The sequence below is a fragment of the Eurosta solidaginis genome, chromosome 3 (genome assembly GCF_040869045.1).
Source record: "Eurosta solidaginis isolate ZX-2024a chromosome 3, ASM4086904v1, whole genome shotgun sequence".
Taxonomy (NCBI): Eukaryota; Metazoa; Arthropoda; class Insecta; order Diptera; family Tephritidae; genus Eurosta; species Eurosta solidaginis.
Genome location: NC_090321.1, coordinates 249,125,054 through 249,143,941, shown reverse-complemented (window position 1 = coordinate 249,143,941; position 18,888 = coordinate 249,125,054). Strand labels below are relative to the sequence as shown.

The following is an 18,888-nucleotide window of genomic DNA, read 5'->3' as shown; positions in this document are numbered from 1 at the left end:
CTAAGGATCACTCCTTTTCAAAATACTCATTAACAGCTTTCATTTGATACCCATATCGTACAAACACATTATAGAATCACCCCTGGTCCACCTTAATGGGGACATCTCGAAAAGGCGTCCACCGATAGACCTAAGGCCCACTCCCTCTTAAAATGCTCAGTAACACCTTTCATTTGATACCCATATCGTACAAACAAATTCTAGAGTCAGCCCTGGTCTACCTTTATGGCGATATCCCTAAATGGCGTTCATCCATAGAACTATGGCCTATTCTCTCTTAAAATACTCTTTAATACCTTTCATTTGATACACATGTTATACAACCACATTCCAGGGTTACCCCAGATTGATTTTCCTTATTTTGTCTCCATAGCTCTCAACTGAGTATGTTATGTTCGGTTACACCCGAACTTAGCCTTCCTTACTTGTTTTTTATTGTATTGTAAGCAAGAATTCCAAATACAGCAACACTGTTTGCTTATGACTTAAGAGTGTCTCAAGTGCGGACATGTATTGAAGAAGAATGAGCAACATGTATAAAGTTCATAATTTAAACGTAGCCACCAAGTAATGAAACTTTCATTTTCTGCCCTTTGTTGTTTTCATAATTTTCTTTTTTTATACTCAGTTGAGCAGAGCTCACAGAGTATATTAAGTTTGATTGGATAACGGTTGGTTGTACATATATAAAGGAATCGAGATAGATATAGACTTCCATATATCAAAATAATCAGGATCGAAAAAAAAATTGATTGAGCCATGTCCGTCCGTCCGTCCGTCCGTCCGTCCGTCCGTCCGTCCGTCCGTCCGTCCGTCCGTTAACACGATAACTTGAGTAAATTTTGAGGTATCTTGATGAAATTTGGTATGTAGGTTCATGAGCACTCATCTCAGATCGCTATTTAAAATGAACGATATCGGACTATAACCACGCCCACTTTTTCGATATCGAAAATTTCGAAAAACCGAAAAAGTGCGATAACTCATTACAAAAGACAGATAAAGCGACGAAACTTGGTAGATGGGTTGACGTTATGACGCAGAATAGAAAATTAGTAAGATTTTGGACAATGGGCGTGGCCCCGCCCACTTTTACAAGAAGGTAATTTAAAAGTTTTGCAAGCTGTAATTTGGCAGTCGTTGAAGATATCATGATGAAATTTGGCAGGAACGTTACTACTATTACTCTATATGTGCTAAATAAAAATTAGCAAAATTGGATTAAGAACACGCCCACTTTTTAAAAAAAAATTTTTTTTAATTCAAATTTTAACAAAAAATTTAATATCTTTACTGTATATAAGTAAATTAAGTCAAAATTCAACTCCAGTAATGATATGATGCAACAAAATACAAAAATAAAAGAAAATTTCAAAATGGGCGTGGCTCCGCCCATTTTCATTTAGTTTGTCTAGAATACTTTTATTGCCATAAGTCGAACAAAAATTTACCAATCCTTCTCAAATTTGGTAGGAGCATAGATTCTATGACGGTAACTGTTCTCTGTGAAAATGGGCGAAATCTGTGGAAGCCACGCCCAGTTTTTATACACAGTCCACCGTCTGTCCTTCCGCTCGGCCATTAACACAATAACTTGAGCAAAATCCGATATATCTTTACTAAACTTAGCCCACGTACTTACCTGAGCTCACTTTTTCTTGGTATAAAAAATGGGCGAAATCTGACCATAACCACGCCCACTTTATCGATATCGAAAATTACGAAAAATGAAAAAAATGCCATAATTCTATACCAAATACGAAAAAAGGGATGAAACATGGTAACTGGATTGGTTTGTTGACGCAAAATATAACTTTGGAAAAATCTTTGTAAAATGGGTGTGACACCTACCATATTAAGTAGAAGAAAATGAAAAAGTTCTACAAGGCGAAATCAACAGCCCTTGGAATCTTGGCAGGAATACTGTTAGTGGTATTGCATATATAAATAAATTAGCAGTACCCGACAGATGATTTTCTGGATCACCTGGTCCACATTTTGGTGGATATCACGAGAACGCCTTCACATATACATCTAAGGGCCACTCGCTTTTAAAACCCTCATTAATACCTTTAATTTGATATCCATATCGTACAAAAACATACCAGAGTCACCCCTGTCCCACCCTAATGGCGATATCTCGAAAAGGCGTCCACCTATAGAACTAATGCCCCCTCTCTCTTAAAATGCTCAGTAACACCTTTCGTTTGATACCCATATCGTACAAACATTCTAGAGTAACCCCTGGCCCACCCTAATGGCGATATCTCGAAAAGGCGTCCACCTATAGACCTAGTGTCCACTCCCTCTTAAAATGCTCAGTAACACCTTTCGTTTGATACCCATATCGTACAAACATTCTAGAGTCACCCCTGGCCCACCCTAATGGCAATATCTCGAAAAGGCGTCCACCTATAGACCTAATGCCCACTCCCTCTTAAAATGCTCAGTAACAGCTTTCGTTTGATACCCATATCGTACAAACATTTTAGAGTCACACCTGGCCCACCCTAATGGCGATATTTCGAAAAGGCGTCCACCTATAGAACTAAGGATTACTCCCTTTTAAAATACTCATTACCACCTTTCATTTGATACCCATATCGTACAAACACATTCTAGAGTCACCCTGGCCCACCCTAATGGCGATATCTCGAAAAGGCGTCCACCTATAGACCTAATGTCCACTCCCTCTTAAAATGCTCAGTAACACCTTTCGTTTGATACCCATATCGTACAAACATTCTAGAGTCACCCCTGGCCCACCCTAATGGCGATATCTCGAAAAGGCGTCCACCTATAGACCTAATGTACACTCCCTCTTAAAATGCTCAGTAACACCTTTCGTTTGATACCCATATCATACAAACATTCTAGAGTCACCCCTGTCCCACCCTAATGGCGACATCTCGAAAAGGCGTCCACCTATAGACCTAATGCCCACTCCCTCTTAAAATGCTCAGTAACACCTTTCGTTTGATACCCATATCGTACAAACATTCTAGAGTCACACCTGGCCCACCCTAATGGCGATATCTCGAAAAGGCGTCCACCTATAGAACTAAGGATTACTCCCTTTTAAAATACTCATTACCACCTTTCATTTGATACCCATATCGTACAAACACATTCTAGAGTCACCCTGGCCCACCCTAATGGCGATATCTCGAAAAGGCGTCCACCTATAGACCTAATGCCCACTCCCTCTTAAAATGCTCAGTAACACCTTTCGTTTGATACCCATACCGTACAAACATTCTAGAGTCACCCTTGGTCCAGCTTTATGGCGGTATCTCGAAAAGGCGTCCACCTATAGAACTAAGGATTACTCCCTTTTAAAATACTCATTACCACCTTTCATTTGATACCCATATCGTACAAACACATTCTAGAGTCACCCTGGCCCACCCTAATGGCGATATCTCGAAAAGGCGTCCACCTATAGACCTAATGCCCACTCCCTCTTAAAATGCTCAGTAACACCTTTCGTTTGATACCCATATCGTACAATCATTCTAGAGTCACCCTTGGTCCACCTTTATGGCGATATCTCGAAAAGGCGTCCACCTATAGAACTAAGGATTACTCCCTTTTAAAATACTCCTTACCACCTTTCATTTGATACCCATATCGTACAAACACATTCTAGAGTCACCCCTGGCCCACCCTAATGGCGATATCTCGAAAAGGCGTCCACCTATAGACCTAATGCCCACTCCCTCTTAAAATGCTCAGTAACACCTTTCGTTTGATACCCATATCGTACAAACATTCTAGAGTCACCCCTGGCCCACCCTAATGGCGATATCTCGAAAGGGCTTCCACCTATAGACCTAATGCCCACTCCCTCTTAAAATGCTCAGTAACACCTTTCGTTTGATGCACATATCGTACAAACACATTCTAGAGTCACCCCTGGCCCACCCTAATGACGATATCTCGAAAAGGCGTCCACCTATAGACCTCATGCCCACTCCCTCTTAAAATGCTCAGTAACACCTTTCGTTTGATACCCATACCGTACAAACATTCTAGAGTCACCCCTGGCCCACCCTAATGGCGATATCTCGAAAAGGCGTCCACCTATAGACCTAAGGCCCACTCCCTCTTAAAATGCTCAGTAACACCTTTCATTTGATTCCCATATCGTACAAACACATTCTAAAGACACCCCTGGTCCACCTTTATGGCGATATCTCGAAACGGCGTCCACCTATAGAACTAAGGATCACTCCTTTTCAAAATACTCATTAACAGCTTTCATTTGATACCCATATCGTACAAACACATTATAGAATCACCCCTGGTCCACCTTAATGGGGACATCTCGAAAAGGCGTCCACCGATAGACCTAAGGCCCACTCCCTCTTAAAATGCTCAGTAACACCTTTCATTTGATACCCATATCGTACAAACAAATTCTAGAGTCAGCCCTGGTCTACCTTTATGGCGATATCCCTAAATGGCGTTCATCCATAGAACTATGGCCTATTCTCTCTTAAAATACTCTTTAATACCTTTCATTTGATACACATGTTATACAACCACATTCCAGGGTTACCCCAGATTGATTTTCCTTATTTTGTCTCCATAGCTCTCAACTGAGTATGTTATGTTCGGTTACACCCGAACTTAGCCTTCCTTACTTGTTTTTTTTTTGTTTTCGCAGCTGTACTTGGCAACTTCCTCAACTCAATAGCAATCTACTATACTTAGCGTTATTATAATTTACGCTAGTTTTATTGTTGCCATACAAGATAAGACAGTGCAGCTTTTTATAGTACTGTGGAAATGTATATTCTTTAACTCTAATTAGATTTGTTAGTGCGACGTACATATTCGTACATAACTCAATCTCCTTGATGCAACGACGCTAAAAAACTTTGACGTCTCAACTATTGCTGTCACGCTTTTCATCCTATCTTCCTTTGGAAACAGACACACGCACACTGGCTAACTAAATACATACATATATGCCACTCATCAATTTTTAGTTGCTGTCATGCCACTTCTGACATATAAAGTTTTGTTTTAGCATATGGCGTATGACTTGACATAGCACATAACATGTAAATCCCTGCAACTGTAAACCCAAGATCCTTGGCATATATATAGATATAGTCTTTGATATGCGGATTATAGTCGACGCCTTTACAAAAGCACTGCAACTCGTCAGCAATAGTCAGCTTTTTGATTGTGAAAGCAGAAAATCATGGTTTTTGTTATGAGTGGAATATATTTACATGCATAATCATACTTACATAGGTACCTACATTGATAAATATTTATACAGCGTATATCCTGTTTTTTCCTGTAAATGATAGCCGGCCGTCGCACCTTGCGCTCGCGCTGTAGTCCAGTCATGTAAACGGCTATTAGTGCGGTGAGAGAGGAGTTCAGGTGAGAGCGCGCTTTGACTATGAAGTTTTGTGTATGCCACAAATTGTGGTCCTTAATGGCCCACCCTATACCCTTCTCTATACACACTACATACAAAACCCAAATACCTTCAAAGCCATTAACTAATTAAAATGTTAATGATGGTTGACGGATGTTCAAAGTGAGAATTGGTTAAAAGTTTTCTAATAACTATGCTGCGGAATTAATAAATATGTAATGCGTTTCAACGAATGCAGGTGGATATGTATATTGGCGTGGTCCTTATATGAAATAAACTTTATTTTCCAGTCGTATCCCTTTAAACAGTAACAACTAAGTTAAAAATTTCATTTATATATTTTGATCTCGGTTGGAGACGTTTAAGGCGTGTTCCATAGGGTTTTAAGCTTCGAATGCTCTAAAAAGACTCGATATATTATAACCTGAACATTATCCACTGTGCGACACGCCTTAACAGTTTTTTATCGGAACCAAAGTTTGTATATGATATCGACAACTATTACCACTATTATCGACGTCGGGTTTTGGTTTAGGTTAGGTTAAGAGGGAGAGCATAGGAGTGTCCTACACTTTCATTCAGAGAAACAGAATGATGGATAGCGTTACATTCATCCAACCAGATTACTTCCTAGTAGCCCTTAAGAAACCACTTGTTTCTGATATGAGCTTTAGTAGGACCGAAAAATCCACTTACCTCACCTCTGTCACGCTGTCAATAAGCGTGCGCCCATAAATGTCAGTCAACTTGGCTGCTGTCCTGAACATCGGCAGATAGATAATATATCGTCTAATCTTCGTCCTCATTCTGTCCACTTCTGCAGAGGAAGCTTGTTGGTATGCGCCATTTTCGGAGCATGGTGCTATTGCAAATGAATCGTGATGACAAAAGTGAAAACCCTCACTTCAGATTTATTTAACTTGAGAAGGATGCTAGTTTCTTTGCTATATAAAAATGGTTATTAGACCTTGCAATCATTCCGGTTGGTCCACAGTAAGTCCGCTGTCCAAATATTGTTTTCTCGATTTTTATCGAAATAAAACCCAGCTGTAGCTATCCGCCTCGCTCATTTTTATCTCATCTGCAACTTCATTCCTTTCATTATCTTATTCTTACCAGGAACCCAAAAAAGGTTTTGAGAGCCCTACTGACGCCAGCGAGGCTCCACAAAGATCGTTAATATGGTGTCTGAGACTGCGCAGTCCTGGAGCAGTCTGACTGCTCTCTTTATGGCATAGACATCCGCCAGGAAGACACCGCATGAATATGAAAGATAGTGCGGCTGATATGCCTACAGATGCCTTGGGTACATTCCAGCTCCAGATCCCTTTCGTATTTTCGAGCCATCTGTTTGGATTGTAATGCCCCTACCACTATTTGTACCCATTCCATCATTGAAGAATATCATCTGTTCTGCACAAGGAAGACAAAAACTGCGGTCATATAATCCATGTCGTATGTTAGGTCAATTTTGATCCCGTTTAGTCGTCATTTTGGCATGTGATTTGATGTCGTCGAGTTCTGGTATTCGCTTTATTTCCACATGTTTGGTTTTCTTAGTCTTAGAGGGGCTCCACCAAACCCTGCACGAAAATTACATTGCAAGTGGGTGGTATTTTCATGAATCTAGCCTTGCGCCTTTCCAGCAATCTATATTGATTGCTCATTTTGTCTAACGCCTTCCACCAGACAAGAGGACTCGGAAGAAATTCTCGAGTGCTTTTTCCCTGCAATTTTTAATACATCGTTCAGTAGACAAGGTCACACGTCGTATAAACAGATGGGAACATAAACACAAACACAAGCCATTTAAAAGGCCAATCCCTCTAAATCAATAGGCCCTTACAGTATAGCCATGACAATGCTCAGTGGCACTTTGGTTGAAGTCCTGGGTTATTTCCGAAAAATGGAAGTAGCATGGATAATTGCACTACAACAGCCTGGAAAACCAGCTAACGAAGGTGAGTCATATCGACCGAGATCACACTTTTCGCCAGTAGCGAAATCAATAGAAACATTCCTACTCCCTCATTTCACCACGAATATTCGCTGAGCCACCAATCAGCATGGCTTCCCCAAAATGCATAGCACTACCACCGCGCTAAACGTTATAACACCCAGACAAATAACGGACTGAATCAGGAAAAACCTATCACAGGACAGTTTTCGTCACAGTTCACCTGTCACCCTCTATCCCATGTCTAAAAAGATGGGCCGCAAATCAGCTACATGGTCGGCAAGCGTCGTTCCAATTTGGGAACAAACCCTCAAAACCTCGGAGAATTATACAGGGTGGTTTCCTATCATTACTTCTATTTAATTTCTTCATATCAAAGCTCCTCTCCCCACCAGGCGGATGTACTATCATTTCCTACACCGACGACTGCAGGTTAATCGCAACAGGATCCGTCCCTTTAATAGACGAATTGGTTTCTAGAATAAACAGCTGTCTCCTTAGTCTCTCTAGTTTCTTCACCTCGCGCGACCTGGTACTATCACCGACCAAATCTATGGTCACTTTGTTTGCTATGTGTAAAGAACACATGATGCAAATATTGGACTTTGATGTCGATGGTGTTATGCTACCGACTGCCAGTCATCCAAAGATATGTAGAGTAACCTTCGATAACACTCTCACCTTCAAAGCGCATGCCGTGGAAATTGTATACAAAGTAACAAATAGCAACAAATTCCTTTAGTCTGTTGCCGGCACCACAAAGCAATTGCCCGGCCGCCCATATGCAACGCGTCACCAATATGACCGCTTCGTCTCAAAAACACATATTGGAAAAGCCTGTAGGCCTGCCTGCCAAGATGCTTCACTCAGAACTACCACGGGATGTCTTCTTAAGACCGCTGAACATAATTTAATATGACACCCTAGCTTGATTTAGCCCCAAGGTAGTTGAGTCATCCTGGCCCAACTTCGTTCTGGATATTGTAACGGGTTAAACTCTGATTTGTTCACAATCAACCGCGACACATGTCCCTATGGCCACCCCTGTTGAACTATAACCACGTCCACTTTTTCGATATCGAAAATTTCGAAAAACCGAAAAAGTGCGATAATTCATTACAAAAGACGGATAAAGCGATGAAACTTGGGAGGTGGGTTGACCTTATGACGAAGAATAGAAAATTAGTAAAATTTTGAACAAGGGGCGTGGCACCGCCCACTTTTAACAGAAGGAATTTTAAAAGTTTTGCAATCTGTAATTGGCAGTCGGTTAAGATATCATAATGAAATTTGGCAGGAACGTTACTCCTATTACTATATGTGTGCCAAATAAAAATTAACAAAATCGGAGAACGAACAAGCCCACTTTAAAAAATAAAAATCTTAAGTCAAATTTTAACAAAAAATTTAATATCATTACAGTATATAAGTAAATTATGTCAACATTCAACTCCAGTAATGATATGGTGCAACAAAATACAAAACTAAAAGAAAATTTCAAAATGGGCGTGGCTGCGCCCTTTTTCATTTAATTTGTCTAGGATACTTTTAATGCCCTAAGTCGAACAAAAATGTACCAATCCTTGAGCAATTTGGTAGGGGCATAGCTTCTATGCCGGTAACTGTTTTCTGTGAAAATGGGTGAAATCCGTTGAAGCCACGCCCAGTTTTTATACACAGTCGACCGTCTGTCCTTCCGCTCGGCCGTTAACACGATAACTTGAGCAAAAATCTATATATCTTTACTGAACTTAGTTCACGTACTTATCTTATATTAAAAATGATCTTGGTATTAAAAATAAGCGAAATCTGAATATGACCACGCCCACTTTTTCGATATCGAAAATTTCGAAAAATTATAATTAATGAACGTCATAATTCTTTACCAAATACGAAAAAAGGGATGAAACGTGATGATTGGATTGGTTTGTTGACGCAAAAGATAACTTTGGAAAAAAATTTGTAAAATGAGTGTGACAACCACCATATTAAGTAGAAGAAAATGAGAAAGTTATGCAGGGCGAAATCAAAATCCCTTTGAATCATGGCCGAAAGACTGTTCGTGATATTATATATATAAATAAATTAGCGGTACCCGACAGATGATGTTCTGGCGGTCACCCTGGTCCAAAATTTGATCGATATCTCGAAAACGCCTTCACATATACAACTGAGGGACACTCCCTTTTAAAACCCTCATTAATACCTTTAATTTGATACCCATATCGTACAAACACATTCTAGAGTCACTCCTGGTCCACGTTTATGGCGATATCTCGAAAAGGCGTCCACCTATAGAACTATGGTCCAATCCATTCTAAAATACTCTTCCATACCATCCATGTGATACACATGTCATACAAACACATTCCAGGGTTACCTTATGTTCATTTTCCTACATGGTGATTTTCCCTTATTTTGCCTCCAAAGCTCTTAGCTGAGTATGTAATGTTCGGTTACACCTGAACTGAGCTTTCTTTACTTGTTTTTGTTCCGTTTTTGTTGGATTTACCTCCAACCCGGTTTACCGTTTCCATGAGCTCACTAATCGCTGACAGGAATTTACCTGTGGTTAAGTCGTCGGCGTATGCGACTCCCCCATTTAGGGTATCAGAAATCCAAAAAAAAATCATTGTGTATTTGAAACGAAAATTCAATTTTAATTTTTTGACTCTCTATAAAGAAATCTTTTCTTTGCCCCTGTGCGAGATTCTTCAAACGTCGGGACTAAAAATTACATTTATATTTTTACCTATACATTACTATTTGAATTTATAAAACCCACCCTAATGTACATATATACTTAATTTCATAAGTATTTAGGATGTGCTTGTTAGTAGGCACTGACATGGGTCTCTCTGAGGGTATGTGTGTTAACAAAATTATCGCGGATACTAAAAAAGCGCCCTTCGACATGGGTCGTCATGCAAATATGCATGGCTCAATTTAGCCTTGGGTTCACACACACATACAGATACAAACATAGTAGGAAAATAGAAGCGTTGAAATTGAAAGTATTAAATTAGATGGCTCATTAAATTCTGTTTATCTGAATTGTATCTTAACACCTGTCTTGCTAGACCACCCTTCTCCGACCATGCGTATATCAGCTTCAGCATCCCCTTAAAGAGGGTAGAGAAGGGAGGACCCTTTAGAAACCCTAGGTCAATGAACTGGACGAAATTCTAGAAACACGGAGAAACAAAATTGGGACAACCCAAAGTGGTTGCTAATGTGGAGGAACCGGAGGAGTCCAATAAATTCCTAACAAGGACGCTTAAGGCGCATATAACAGAGCTTGCCCTCTAATAAGATTCAGAGGAAAAGCAAAGCCGCCATGGTGGAGCAATGAGCTGAGTCTTCTAAGAAGACAAAAAAAAGAAATGTATTGAGGATCTACAAGCGTGAAATTTCCAGGGGAAGAGAATCTCATGGAAAAGTTTCTGTGCGAACATAGACTGCTCCAGCGAAACGGCTCGGTAGAAAAAAAGTCCTAGCTAGGGGTAACATAGTCCAGGGACTAATATAGAAAAAGAACGGGGAATGGTCACGTTATAGTGAGGAGTTCTTGAGGTGCTTTTCGATACACATTTCCTATCGGGAGATAATTCAGAAGAGCCAGCTACAACTTCGATCACGGAGCGGGTTGTGTCGGGCTTGTTGGCCTATACCAAGACCGAGTAGGCGGTGAGCGCGTTCTCTAAATTTAAATCGCCGGGCCCGGGTATATTCCCGGTTATGCTACAAGTTTCAAGTAGAGCAGTCGTGGAATGGCTTAAAATAATATTCGTCAGGTACAGCAGAGGTTTTATCAGGCTTCATATCTTTCTAATATTTTGCATCCTTGTCCTGCTCTTTAGAGCAAATGAGAGCGGTTCTCACTGGAGGACACTTCTTCCAGGAACACATTATATCTGAACTCGAAAGCCCTAGCTCTTTAAGAGCATTTTATTGAAATTTTTTATTTGTATCTTTTACTAAGTATTAGCGATCTTTTGATATAAATAGTTTAAGCAGATAACACTTAGACTATTAATGCCTTACTTAAAATGACTTTAGAACTAATCACAAGATTATTTCTATACGTTTTTTCAGGTAACGATTTAGACTCGATTCGTGCTCTCTTCAGTGAAAAGGAGAAAGAACTTAGTTTAGCAGTAGCGAAAGTAGAAGCGCTCACGCGGCAACTTGAAGAGCTAAGGCGCGATAGACGCTGTCCAATTAATTTGTTATCGGCGAATGGTAATAATGGAAGTTCACAACCGCTGCCCCCGCAAGCTTCACGAGAACTTGAAAAACTGCGACGCGAGTTGGTGGTAAGTTGAAAAATAAAATTTGAAAATGTCTTTAAATTCATAAAAAGTTAATTACCTTCCCTCTGTCACTTTCAGTATCGCAATCAACTCTCACTGCAGCAAGATGCGCGTTTGCATCTGCAACGCGAGGCGCTGCAACAACGCCAAGCTGAGCTGCGCTCAGTCGATCAACGCATTTATGAACTACAAACGCGGCTGCAACGCAAAAAGGCTGCCAACATACAAAATCAAGCACAAAATAAAAATCAGTTACATGTGCCACAAAATGAATTACACCACCAACAACAGCACCACCTACTGCAACAACAACAACAACAACATCATCATCAACAATCTGCGTCACAACAACAACAACAGTCACATCAAACGCCGACGCTTGCTTATAATAACACAAATACCGCCATTGCATACAATCAACACCAACAAAATCATAACCACCACAAACAAGGCGTAGCAGCGCTAAAGCAGCAGCTGCTGCAAAAGCAAGCAAGCAATTTGCAACAGCATAATTCCTCAAAATTTCCGAATATAAATAATCGAGAAACGAGTCGGAATATACAACGCGGTAATGTAGCCGCCGTAGAGCCATTCATACACACACCGCAAAAGACGGCGTTAGCGCCTGGTGGTGGTGGTTATTTGGGCGCAGGCAACATACCGAAACATGCAGCCGCCACAGCAAACACCAATCAACAAAATCAACTTATACAGGATTTGACGCATATGAAATTGAATTTGACAGCTGATAACGCACACAGTCCACAAAGTGGTGTGCCTAAAGCGCATACAATCAATAGCGGTGCAAGTGGAACAAATTCTCAAACATTCTTTAGCGGCGAAAGCGACGAATCAAAATTAGCAAAAAAGATGCTCACCGCTTCACTAGCAGCTGCAGCGGCTTCCAAAGCTGCAGCGCCTATGAAGCCAATAGAAGTGGACACATCGATGCACATTTACGCTGAAGTTGGCCCGAAAAAGCGAAATCTTTTAAAAGCAGCGGAAGCAGCAAAAGCCGCGGAAGCAGTAGAGCGCGCTGCCGAAGTCGGGGCAACGACGAGCTTAGTGTCGACAGCACCGGCAACCCTTGTCACTACGTCCGCTGCTATTTCAACGACAGGCAGCAAAATACCGAAAAGTATTAGCTCGGCCAACTCAGCAACCGCTATGATTAGTAAATTGAATATCGCGGCTGTTGCGACGCGCGAGCGCAATGACGTGGACAGAAGGGCGGAGGGCGCTGTAACTGAAGCGCTCTCAGAAAAACATAATCAACAACAATTGACTGTACACAGCATGCCAACATGTACGGCAAATAAATCGCTTGCCACTGGTGTGTCGCAGCATACGAACGTGTCAACGGCGCCAGCCACAACGAGCGCTGACAGCGCTCATTCGAATTCAAAGCCACTGCAAGCGCAAGCGTCAAGCTGTTTAGCGATTCCACCGCGCAAACCTATTAGCAGTGTGGCACCAACGTCGGTGACCAGCTCTATACCGAAAATGATTACCTACAGTCCGAAGGTGAATCGTGTTGCACCAAATGTGGTAACCGCTCACGCTACAACTTCAATAGCGCCAACCAGCACAGTGCCAATGACAGCAAACTCAGCATACTCAGATCGGCCTGCTTTACCACCGAAGCCCAGTAAAGTATCGCCTACAGAACATGTGGTCGAGCATAGCGCCAATACCACACTAACAACAAGTGCAACAACAGTAACGCCAACTACGACAACAACAGCAGGCGCATCTGCAGCTACGTCAATGCTTAAGAAACCCGCTGTGCACGGTGGTGCGTCTATTGCTACTACTGCTGCCGGCGAGCTTCAACAAGCCACGCAAGGCTTACAAACCCTCAACATTAATGACAATCTTCCAATCAAAGCGAAGCCGCTTACAATACGTAAGCAGCCAATGTGCGAACAGCCGCGTCTTAAATTAAGCAACGCGTTACCAAAACCGGCGCTTCAATCTGCGCGCAAAGTAGATCTACCAGGCCATGCATCTTTTCTTTATCCAGCAGATGGTAGTCAGCGCGGGGAACGCAACAGAGACGCTCAAGTAGATAACGCAAACTCGAATGTTAACAATGAACGCACTACTAACGCTACATCGAATGTGTTGACGCCTGAACAATCACCACAGCAATCGCCACCACAAGTGCCATCAACAGCGGCGCCAAATGCTCCAACATCAACACCAACGCATTCCCAAAATTCGCCGAACAGCAATTCACAATCCAGTTCCAGCATGGATGAATTGGATAAAATTGAGCGGCACGTGGATGATTTCAGTGGTGGCGGTAGTGAATCAAATACAGAAAACAGCGGCGGCCTCAAGCGAGGTGCATCTTCTACCGGCAGCGCGCCAACCTCAGCATCTCTCTCATCGGCGTCAACTGGCAATGGCAAGCCAAAGTTAACGCGGCGCGTTAGTTTTGATCCGCTTGCTCTACTGCTGGACGCAAGCCTAGAGGGTGAATTGGAGTTAGTGAAAAAGACAGCTATGCAAGTGGCAAATCCCAGCGCTGCTAATGATGAAGGCATAACCGCGTTACATAATGCTATATGTGCGGGACACTTCGATATTGTCAAGTGAGTATTGCAATATGAATACTGCGAACTTTGTGATATTTTATTAAGTGGATTAGCAAGAATTTCGGTTAAAAAATTTTCTTCCAAACGACAACTATTTGATTTTTTTCTAACTTTCTCCCTTTCGTTTTTGTTCTTCTTCCAACAGATTCCTTGTCGAATTTGGGTGCGATGTAAATGCACAGGATTCCGATGGTTGGACGCCGCTGCATTGCGCTGCCAGTTGCAATAATTTAACGATGGTAAAATTCTTAGTTGAAAATGGTGCATGTCTATTTGCATCGACGCTGTCAGATCATGAAACACCAGCGGAAAAGTGTGAGGAAGACGAAGAGGGTTTCGATGGTTGTTCCGAGTATTTATACAGTAAGTGTGAAAGTTTTCTTCGTGTGTTTAATAGCTTATAGCGATTTTTTCATCTTCTCGTAGGTATTCAAGAGAAACTTGGTATACTTCATAATGGCGAAGTGTATGCAGTTTTCTCGTATGATGCTCAAAATAGTGACGAACTTACATTCCAAGTTAACGAACGTTTAGTAATCTTGCGCAAAGGCGATGACGCCGAAAGTGAATGGTGGTGGGCGAAGAATGGCAGCGACAACGAAGGTTATGTGCCCAGAAATCTGTTGGGGGTAAGTAGCTATTCGAATGGTTGTTGTTGTTGTTGTTGTTGTGGGCGATAAGGACACTCACCTAAGGCCTTGGGGAGTGTTATCGATGTTGATGGTCCTTTGCCTCATGCAGATCCGATAAGTTCCGGTACCAAGCCCGACCATCTCGGGAACGATATGTTATGACCACATGCGACCTTCTAGGCCATCCCGCCCTTCCACCCCCTAGATCCATGAAGAGCTTTGGGTCGCCAGAGCCTCGATTGTTAATTAAACAGGATTCGCCACGGATAGATGAGGTTGACAATTGGGTTTGGAGAAGCTATATATTCCGCTGGCAACCTGAAAGGGTTGCGCTACATAACCCCTTAAATCTATTGGGTATTTTAGTCGCCTCTTACGACAAGCATACCTACCGCGGGTATATTCTAACCCCCTAACCCGCTGGGGTGAATGGTCATATATTTTCGTAAATATTTCCGTAGCCAATACAATTAAAAGTGGATAGAACAAGTTGCCTATGAAAGCAGGTTTTCCTCTACCGTTCATCCATGAGCCGAAAATCTTCTAAATATCTGTTCCTAAGCCCAATCGATCTTCGACTGTGTGCCAGTTTGCGCGGCCATGCTTAACCCCGACTCTCACATTGTCGCTCGTTGATGAACAACCTGAAATATATAGGTACAACATGCGTCTACCAACCCATGTGAAGCGCAAGGTCGTTATATGAAGGAAGGGAGTGGAGACACACCGGCTTATACGGCAAAACGGCTCACCGAAGTTTGCAGCGTCGGTCTACCGAACACATCATGTCTCAGTAAGTGAGCGTCTCTCCTTCGGTAAGTTCCTTACCATATAGGTTAGGTAAAGTTGAACTGTCTGTCAAATAAAAACCTCACATAGACAGAATGTGTCCATATTTTTACCATAGTGTGTTTGACGACCAAACGGCCCCAATTAGGCACTTGGACTTACATTATAAAATAACTCTGACCTCTTGGCAAATACTAGATATTCTCTAGGACTTTATTGCTGTTTCCAGCCGCTGGCGGCTTGACCTTACGAAGGCAGGACAGTAACACAGAACGTGCTCAGCCGTTTTTTTTTTGTTTTTTGCTGCAGTCCGCCCTTCCACATGTCTGTCACTAAGAAGGCTTGACTTTTAGGCATGTGACGCCAGAAGGCAGTGTCCAGTTAGTATGCCCATCATGAGCCATAAGTCTTATCTCTAAAGAGATACTAGCTGCTTTATTATAAGTCTAATATCGCAAACCCAGTATAGATGTACGGTCCGGCCAGAGCGAAGTCCAGCCAGAGCGAAGTCTCTCAAATGTTTATGTCGGGAAAGACACAGTAAAGAGCAGACCCTGCCCCTTCCGTTAATTTGAGAGCCATCAGCATACACTTGTATAGATTTTCTGCCATTTCCGCTCCCAATCCTCCGACTCCATTCTCAAACTTCTTTCGAAGCTAAGGCACTGAACATGTGGTCTGTTAGCCCTATATAAAATGCCGCTATAATGCTTTGACTATACGGTCTTCACTTAAGATTCCACGGAACCTTAAGCCTTGTTACAGTTATTAAAGCTACTTTACCAGCATGACTTCAATGTCATGGCGGGGGCAGCCGTCATATGTCTTTTCTAGATTTTCAGAGAAGGAGTCTCTGTCGTTTTCGTCCCTATCGTCAATAAGTGCGTAAGCACATATAAACGAAATGTTGGAAAAATTCGCCATTGCGAATGTCGGCGAGACGCTCGTTCACAGCTGTGAACGAAAGTATTTGGCAAAAAAGTTATTTTCCTACCACATACCCATTGTTTGTTGCTGTTATCCGTGATAAATTGAATTGTTTTTTCTGGTTAACCGTTGAATGCAATCTCTGCTTAATTGTAATCCTGACTGATAATTTCTATTTTAATTCCTTATATTTTAGGTAATAGCTCTTTTATATATATAAGTAGATAAAATATTAAATGAATATATTTGTCTCTTTTTCTCTCTCCATCTCTTTTATTTACAGCTCTATCCAAGAGTCCCACCACAGACCTCCAACTTTAATGATTAGCAGTTAATACGTTTTTATGTATGTAAAAAGAAATCGGGTCGCCTCATACAAAAACAATACATTTCAAAGTACTTGTAATTATGGCAGCTTATTATTAAATTTATGTATATGTATGAATAAGGACTAAGTAGTTAGCTATAAAGAAATTTAATAATATTTAGAAGAAAGAATACCTATTGAGTACACAAATGTATGTAGGTTTCAAAACAAAATATTTGAAAAGTTGAAGAATCATTAAAACTCGATAGTGGCATACGAATATTTTTAATAATTATTAACTCACAAATGTAAGTTTCACTATCGCACATTAACTTCAATTACTAAAATATTTACAATTAATTATAGTTTTAGTACTTTAATTTAAACTAATTAAGAATCTTTTATTTAAAGGCAGCATTTTTTTTTTTCGTTGTCGCACAAAAGTGTCCATAAACTGTGCAACATTATAATATTTAAGCATTTTCAAAGCTTTTCTAAATACATAAACTAACTATTATACTTAATATACTAGAATACATGAATTTATAAATGTATGTACGTTATGTATAAGCACAAAAACAAAACAAAAAAAGAGATGATACCCTCTCGAAACTTAAAAAATTGCTAAACTATTGAATACTGAAATAAAAAATCACATTGCTTATGATTAAAAAAAAATGTTTGAATTTTTGGATTTATTTTCGAAAAAGATAGTTCCCAATAGATTAAGATGTCAATTTTGATGCTTCTAGTACTTAGTTTTCAATTCAGTAGCATCACTGCTCAGAGAGTTCTAAAATTTTGCTTTCATAAAAATATTACCAGGTAAAACCGGTGAGAGACAAATGACGTTTAAAAAAATTTAGAATTCTCACCCATGGTGGAATCATGGTGGAATCAGCAGGTGAAGTAAATAAATAAAGAAAGGAGATGTACGCTATCTGAAACTGTAGTGATGTATTTTCAACGGTCAGAAAAAATAGGAGTAGAAAAACAAATACCTTGCTACGAAAGCCATTACAGAAACTGTTTTTTCAGCATATCAGTGCTACCTAACGCCAACGCAGAAGGGATACACAGGACCAGTGCGAGTTTACATTACTTTTGGCATCGAATAAAAATAAAAATATACTTAAACAATGATGAGCGGTAAAATTCCATGAATGCGTCTAAAGTAAACTGTTCTCAACTTAACTGCAGTTGAAATTTTCATCGAAAACCCTGACATAAAAGGGAGAGGTGTTATCCATTATTTAGTTGAACTGTAGTAATTTTGCGCACTTAAATGGTCTTCGGGTTTGATGGAAAGTTTTACAGTCCCACTTGGAAGTGATCATAATACTTTTAAATGCGTTTCATCCTTAAAAATGCATTGATATTGCCATCTTGCCCTGTTGATTTGTCGTTGAGAGTCGGAACTAGAACACGGCATATGTTTATACAAACTTGACCAGAAGATCACCCAAAAACTCCTGACAGTTGAATTCATGATGTATTATTAATTTTAACAAGTTATTAACTAATAAAATATGGCAGGGGATATACTAGCCCCGTGGCAGTCGACCTAGAACCAGAAGATGCTGATCCAATCGAGCCAAATTCATATATTCTATATTACAATCCATGACTGTAACATTCCTCTTATCTTACTTACTTAATTGGCGCTGAACCGTTTAAACGGTTATGGCCGTCTATCAAGACGCGCCAGTGGCTTCTTCTCTCTGCCAACCGGCGCTAATTGGTCCTCTTATCTTAGTGGTTTGATTTTCAGGGCAAAGCAACCGTGAGTTAAAATTTTTTGTAACTATATTTCGAATTTCATTGTTTTAGCGAAGGTTTAACATAAATGAGGTGTAATACAACAGTTTTGGTGTTCTTGTTGTAGGAAAGACAAAAACATTCCACGAAAGTCTTTAGTAGCGCTGAACAGGCTAAAACACTTAGTTGGATATGACGTAAATACAA

General features: G+C 40.7%; 1 protein-coding gene across 27 annotated transcripts in view; it reads left to right on the top strand.

Annotated features, from left to right (window-relative positions):
- Positions 1 to 17,570, top strand: part of ASPP (Ankyrin-repeat, SH3-domain, and Proline-rich-region containing Protein) — a 504,012-nt gene extending 486,442 nt beyond the window's left edge. For 15 of the 27 annotated variants that reach the window (XM_067775884.1, XM_067775874.1, XM_067775883.1 and 12 more), the window contains 5 exons: positions 11,451 to 11,671; positions 11,747 to 14,265; positions 14,414 to 14,631; positions 14,695 to 14,897; positions 16,900 to 17,568. In XM_067775884.1, coding sequence (XP_067631985.1) covers positions 11,451 to 11,671; positions 11,747 to 14,265; positions 14,414 to 14,631; positions 14,695 to 14,897; positions 16,900 to 16,944 — 3,206 coding nt within the window. In that variant the 3' untranslated portion in view covers positions 16,945 to 17,568. Of the gene's footprint in view, positions 1 to 11,450; positions 11,672 to 11,746; positions 14,266 to 14,413; positions 14,632 to 14,694; positions 14,898 to 16,899 lie in introns of all 27 variants that reach the window. The other 12 variants (XM_067775871.1, XM_067775886.1, XM_067775888.1 and 9 more) reach the window with 2 other exon arrangements.
- Positions 17,571 to 18,888: the final 1,318 nt, after the last annotated feature.